Source organism: Crocodylus porosus, unplaced genomic scaffold, assembly GCF_001723895.1.
Source record: "Crocodylus porosus isolate Cpor-Errol unplaced genomic scaffold, CroPor_comp1, whole genome shotgun sequence".
NCBI lineage: Eukaryota > Metazoa > Chordata > Crocodylia > Crocodylidae > Crocodylus > Crocodylus porosus.
In genome coordinates, this window is record NW_017728916.1 from 4,696,683 (window position 1) to 4,703,740 (window position 7,058).

The following is a 7,058-nucleotide window of genomic DNA, read 5'->3' on the forward strand; positions in this document are numbered from 1 at the left end:
CGCAGATCCTGGACACAATCCCTGCCCCCCAATTCCCTTCCTGGGTGCACACAGCCTCAGGAACTGCCCCATGCCCCCCAGATGAGTTGCAGCTCTGCCTCGTCCCTCCCTCACCACAGGGGCCTTGATCTGCCCCTGCACGCCCCTTTCCTCCCCCCTCCCCTTCCACCACAACAGACTTGGATTCATAAGATTGCAAGGCCAGAAGGGACCTCGGAAGATCATTGGGTTCAGCCCCCTGCACCAAGCAGGAAAGATAACTGGGGGTCAGATGACCCCAGGAAGGTGACTATCTAGTCTCCTCTTTAAAATTTCCAGAGTAGGTGATTGCACTACCTCTGGAGGGAGCTTATTCCACAGTTTGGACACCCTGACTGAACAAGTTTTTCCTAATGTTGAGCTTGAATCAGTCTTCCAAGAGTTTGTGGCCATTACTCCTGGTTTTCCCCTTGGGTGCCCTAGTGAACAATTGCTCACCAAGCCCTTGATGTACTCCCCTAGTGCAGTGGTAAGTTGCTACCAGGTCCCCTCTCAGCCTTCTTTTCCTCAGGCTGAAGTATCCCAGATCCCTCAGCCTTTCCTTATATGGCTTGCCTTTTAAGACTGATCACATGGGTGGCTCTTCTGTGGACTCTCTCAAGTTTGTCCACATCCTTGTTAAAGTGTGGTACCCAGAACTGGATTCAGTACTCCAGCTCTGCTGCAGTCTCACCAGTGCTGAATACAGCGGAAGAATCACCTCCTTGGTTTTGCTGAAGATGCATGCCAGAGTGTTATTTGCCCTACTGGCTACAGTATTACATTGCCAGCTCATTCATACTGTTGTCTATTATCCCCAGGTCCCTTTCATCAGCTTGGTGCTGCTAAACCTGTAGCTGTTGGGGGTTGCTCGTCCCAAGGTGGAACGCGTTACATTTTTCAACGTTAAATTTCATCAGGTTTCAATCTGCCCAACTTGCTAGCCTGTCTAGGTTCGCCTGTATCTGTAGCCTATCTTCAAGTGTGACCACGCTTCACCATAACTTGGTATTGTCTGTGAACTTGGCCAGTGAGCTCTTCACCCCCACATCCAAATTGTTAATAAAGATGTTGAAAAATACTGGACCAAACACTGGCCCTTATGGGACATCGCTGCCCCTTCCTCACCACGATGAGACGGATCCATTCACTATGACTTTCTGGGTCCTGTCCTGCAGCCAGTTTCTCACCCACCTGACTGTCTTCCAGTTAAGCCCACATTCCAATTTTCTTGTGAGGACATTGTGGGATACTAGATCAAATGCCTTTTGGAAGTCAAGTTATACAATGTCAACCTGCTGTCTCCTACCTGGTCATAGAAGGAGATGAGGTTGGTAAGGCAAGACCTGCCCACGACTAAGCCATGGTGGCTGTCATTCAAAATCTTACCTTATGCAAGCTTATCTCAGATAGACTCCTTGATCATCTTTTCTAGTATTTTCCCTAGGATGGAAGTTAGGCTGATTTAGCCTATAGTTACCTGGGTCCTCCCTCCTGCCCTTCTTGTGGATGGGCACAACATTGGCCCTCTTCCAGTCCTCAGGGACTTCTCCAGAGAGCTGTGAGTTGAGAGAGAGTTTCGCCAGGGGTTCGCCAGTGACTTTCACTAGCTCCTTCAGCACTCTCAGGTGAAGATCATCCAGTCCTGCTGACTTGTATACATCTAATTTTTTTAAATTGGTTATACACCAGTTCTATGGTGATAGTAGGAAGCCAGTTATTCCTGCTGTGCTCATCCTCTACTCTACCTGGCATGGTTTTCCCCTTTGGTCCAGTGAAAGACTGAGGTGAAGTAGTCATTTAGGAGTTCAGCTTTTTCCTGGGTACCAGTAACCAGGTTTCCTGAGTTGTTGAGCAGTGGCCCTACACTTCCATTTGTTTTCCTCCTGTTCCTTATGTACTTAAGGAAGGACATCTTGGTGTCCTTGATTCCTGTTGCTAATCTAAGCTTGTTCACTGCTTTAGCCTTTCTTCTCTGTTCCCTGCAAATGGTCCCTGCTTTAGCCTGTCTTATCTGTTCCCTGCAAATGCGGCCATCGTAGAATAGTCCTCCTTGGGGCCCGCCCCAAGCTTCCATTGTTTATAAGCTTCTTTCTTAAGAGGCCGTGTTTTCCCTGCTTCCCAGCCCTTCTGATATCCTTTTTCCGCATGGGAATGAACTTCTTTTGTGCTTCAAGGATCGTGTCCTTAAGGAACAACCACTCTTCATGCACATCTTTTGCCTTCAGTCCCTGGTCCTGCAGCACTTGCCCTACTAGTGACCTACGCTTGTTGAAATTTGCATTTTTGAAGTCCAAGACTTCAATCCTACTATCCGATTTGTCTGCCTTACATCAGACAGTGAACACAATGACCATGGGTTGATATTGCCCAGACTTCCCTCTATATTTAAGTCAGTCACTTACCAGCTGCACACAGCTCTCCATGCTGCCAGGCTGTGCTCCTCACATGCATGGGCATTTATCGGCCAAATTATTGGCCACATCAGGCCAATTTATGATGCAGTCAATTGTCTTTTTATTGGTGCCGATCCAATATTGGACCGATTTATATAGGTACACCTCTACAGAATAAGGACAGTTTTGGAGGTCTAGTGATGACCAGGGGGCCTGATGAACATGGACAGGGATTAATTGGGAGGGACTTGTCCAGGCTTATGCTGATTTCTGAAGATTAACTTCTGTTTGTCCCCTCTGTTCCCAGAATCCTTGAAGATTGGCTTCCTGAACACATTGAAAGAGACCCCAGGAACATATCCTTCTACACCATGCTGACAGGCCTGCTTCATCCTTTCTGCCTTGGGACAGGGTGAAGGGTGGGGCACAAAAGCACAAGAGGCCTCTTTTCTGCCTTTGAAAAGAGAAATCTTGGGATGTTTTTTTTAGTATGGGATGCAGCTGGAAAGAAGGTAGAGCACAGTGCAGCACTCATCCCCAGCATCACGGGAGGGGAGTGCACAGTATCACCTGGGATGCAGCCAGCTGCCAGAAACATGGCTGGGAAAAGTGCCTTGGGTTTTGGGTCCTTAACCAGCTACTTACGGTCCTGGAAGTGCTTATCTGCTTCTTCACCCTCTGGTCAGTAGTGGGTTTAACTGGCTTCCACACATTCCTGGTAGCACTGAACCAGACAACCAATGAAGATGTGAGTGATGTCCCTTTGTGCCGTTCTGCCTCTTCCCTTGACCTTTTGATGCTCCCCTTTCACTAATTCTCATTCATAGCTAGAGTCCTCTGCGTTGACACTGGAGGGAAGTTGCATGTTGGTGTAAGCGGTATGTCCAGAATAGACCAGCACCACACTGGTTCTCTACTGCCACAGGTGCTTGAAGTATTATACAAGCCGTCCCTGAATTGGACAAGTACTACTGCTGCTAACAGACATGGGGAAAAAATAAAAAGAGCAACAGTACTTTACCAGAGGAGGAAGTGAGTTAGTTTGACCCAGCTCCCCAGTGTCTGTATAGATTGGGTGCTTCAGCAGGCCTTGTTGGCACTTTTATCTAATAGCTGATTCAGTCAGCTATTAAATAAGTGCCAAAAAGCTCTGCTGAAGCACCCAATCTATATAGATTTTGGATGAGTCGGGTCAAATTAACACGATGCCTCTTCTGGGCATGCGCTGTGCTTGTTGCAGGATTGCACCAAGCTTAAAAGTGAAGTGCAGAGCTGAAAGTAAATTGCCTTTTTTTTTCCATATGTGTAAGCAGCCTAATTGTCTCCCCAAAGTCCCTGCTTCATCAGTGAAGCAAAAATAAAGCCAAGACCCTTATTCTGTCCCATGCCTGGGCTGTAAGTAGTGGGTGTATGGCTATCATGCCATTGCTTCAGCTCTCATAGGGATAGCTACCAGGTAGCCTGAGGCTTGCCAAGCAGGGTCAACTGAAACAGTAGGGCCCTGTTGTGACATGTCAGTGCCCTCTGACTCCCCTCCCTCTGCTGTGTGTGGAAGTCAGAAACAAAATACCCATGGTGGTCAGTGGAGGCTGCTGACTCTGGTGCTCAGGCTGAAAGGCAGCTTATGCTCTGTTTGGGTGGTGTTCTCGTCTTTCAGATTAAGGGGTCATGGACTGGGAAGAACCGTGTGCAGAATCCCTACAGCCATGGAAACATTGTGAAGAACTGCTGTGAGGTGCTGTGTGGGCCTCTGCCACCTAGGTAAGTGCTAGGGGAGGAGCCCAGGTTTGCTCTTCTGAAAATGTTAGGCCTTTGGTAGGCCTCTGGTTACTAAGGAGTCAGTGTGTTTTGAGGCAGAAGGCACAGCCTGGCCTTGCCAGCCCTCGTGCAGTGGCGCTGCACAGCTAGACATGGGGTAATACCAGCTGTTCTAGGGGAGTAAAATGTGGTGTCTACAGAACACAAGGGGTTTGTTTGGAAGCAGAACCAGGATTTCCCAAAGGTGCTTGTGAGAGCAGCAACTCTCACTGCAGAGGTGGATTCACCCCCTGACTTCAGCCTGTTTTGCCTCTACCAGTTGGAGCAGACTTCGTTTAATCCATAAAGCAGGTAGAAGTCCCTCCCTCCCTTCCTCTTTCTGCTGAAAGACATACTTCCTCCCTCTCCTCTTTCCCCTCTCCACCAGCTCCCCTGCCTGCTGCTGCTGCCTTCTTCACCACTCTGGGGCAGAGAAGCTCCAGAGCAGGCTGGGCTCAGCTGCGTGGGGAAGGTGGTGAGTGTGGTGGGAGAGTAGCTGACCCCACCTTGCCCAGTCCTGGAGCAGACATAAGGGGGAAATGGAACCCCTTCTGTCAGGTGGAGAGAAGGGGCAGAGAGGGGGTGTGCCTTTGAGCAGGAAGGGGGAAAGGAGTATTTTCATATGCTTTAGGATGTTAAAAAGTCCCTGGAGGCTCCATAGTACAGTGCAATCCAAAAGAGAAGCGTAGCCCTGCCACTGCGCCCCCTCGGGATCTGCCCCTTTGGGCATGTTATACATCTCTGTAATTTAGGTGAGTTCACATTCCTGGGACATGATTAGAGTATCAGTCCTTCCTCTGACAAAAAGTGTCACCCCCTCTGAATGGCACAGCCTGGAGACCTGGCCCCTAGGGAGCTAGCTTCCTCTTCTGACATCACAGGCTCAGTTCCGGGTGACTTCAAGGTTCTGCTTCAGACCTAGCCGTGATGTCTCACATGAGGCTCGTGCTGGCAGGGGAGCAGGTGGATTTTTTTTCCAAATGTGCAGATATTAAGAAGCCAAGATCAAGAGTAGAATAGATCTGTTCTGGAGAAGTTCCCTCCCATTTGTTATGTTCATTCTTGTTTCACACTGACAGGGCTGCACCTTGCTGTTCGTCTAGCAGAGGGCTTGGGTTTAAGACCTAGGTGTCCCTTCAGCCTTCCTAACTCTGTTCCTTGCAGTGTGTTGGATAGACGGGGCATCTTGCATCAGGAGGAAAGCAGTGCTCGGGACGAGAGCAGCACTCGAGGGCCCAGCGTGCAGAAAGACAGCAGTGCTTGGGAGCCTGGTACTACTCAGGGGCTCAGTGCGCAGGAGGAGAGCTGTTCCCAGAAGGGCCACAACAGCCCTACACATGACGCTGCCGTAAGTGCTCCTTTAACATAGGCATAGAAGGGCATGTAGAATAAATGCCCTCCTCCCATGCAACCAGGAACTCTACACTCCTCTCCCATTGGCAACACTGACCAAAGGCCCCAGAGCTGGCCCTATAGACGTAGTGGCTGAGCTGTTGGGAGTGAGGAGGAGAAACACAGTTGTCCGTGGAGTAAAGCTGAGTCCTGGATTGAGGGACCTGCTGGCAAGGGTCTTGCTTCAGGGGCATCTGGGTGGGATGGAGCTGTTAGGTGGCTGGCCCCCTTGGCCTTCTTGCCTGTGGTGCCACAAAGCCAAGCATGGTCTGCTGGGATTGTATTCCTTGATGGTGGCTGGTTGCCTGCACTCCACAGCAGAAACAATGTACATCATACTGAATAGTGAGCCCCAAAAGCATGGGCCTTGTTCTGGCTTTTGGTTGCCAGAGTCTTTCCTCTAAGTTGAATTTTTCACCCCTAGGTTATCAGTTATGTGTGAGGGCATCTCTTCAGCACCTCCTGTAGAAGTGCTCTTGCACAGGTTGCTGTACCTGTTGTTCCTCATTTTCTTTCCTTTCCTTCTCCTTCCATCTCCCCAGTTTCACCCTGCTTCCCCTTTCAGCAGAGCTGTTCATTGCAGACTCAGCTGAAAATGTAAACTAACCAGAAAGAACAGTGGTTGTGGGACTGCTGGTCTTTTTGGAGGGGAGGGTGGATATGGAGGCAGGCAGGAAGGGCTCCTTCAAGAGTTATTTCTCTCTTCCTTTCCATACTGCAGCTCCTCCACATGTGGCCTTTGTGTTAGAAAACCAGCTCAGTTTACACTGTGAGCAGCCCAGGTACTTCTCAGGGGCCGCTGAGCACCATGGCTGGGCAGTGGCTTCTGGTTCCTGGTACTGATTTAAAGGAGTATTTTGTGCCTCAGGTGGGGATAAGATGTGATGATCCTTTATTCCATTCTTGTAAGCTCTGTAGAGTCTTATACAGAGGAAAACCTCTGCTTGACAGTCATTTTCTTTGGTGTTAACTGAGCTTTTGAAAACAGCTGGTTTAAATGTCCTGGATCTGCTAAGTCAAATGTGATCCTGTTTCCTTTAAGTCCATACAAGACGAACAGTAGAGGAAAGAACAATAAAGACAGAGAATGTAGTTTCTCTCTGGCAGTCTTGCTGCTGGGCAGTGCAGGCAGCACATCTCAGCTACTCTGAGATCAGGCAAACTTCTACCAGTGCTGGGCTGTTCACAGTGCTGCTTCAGCCGGCTCTCATGTCAGTGCCACAGGAGGGGAGCTGTATTGGCAGTGAAGCCAAACTCTCACTAGAGATGAGTCATGAAGTCCGTCAGTTAACATTCAAGACATTGATGGCAGAGACTGCAAGCTCATGTTCCTTGCCAGGGTCAGCAGCCAGGCATAATTATTTGAGACCTTTGAGTCCATTTATGGCAGGATGTCTTTTAGGCCAGTGGGGGGTGTCATGGTGTGTCAGGGCATGGGAGCAGCACCAGCCATGG

At 49.4% G+C, this 7,058-nt stretch overlaps 1 protein-coding gene across 1 annotated transcript in view; it reads left to right on the forward strand.

The window, feature by feature from the left end:
* The window catches only part of ZDHHC9 (zinc finger DHHC-type containing 9), a 40,564-nt gene that overhangs the window by 30,193 nt on the left and 3,313 nt on the right, over positions 1 to 7,058 (forward strand). Inside the window, exons 5-8 of the mRNA XM_019536280.1 lie at positions 2,722 to 2,770; positions 3,060 to 3,162; positions 4,072 to 4,175; positions 5,376 to 5,559. Coding sequence (XP_019391825.1) covers positions 2,722 to 2,770; positions 3,060 to 3,162; positions 4,072 to 4,175; positions 5,376 to 5,559 — 440 coding nt within the window. The remainder of the gene's footprint in view (positions 1 to 2,721; positions 2,771 to 3,059; positions 3,163 to 4,071; positions 4,176 to 5,375; positions 5,560 to 7,058) is intronic.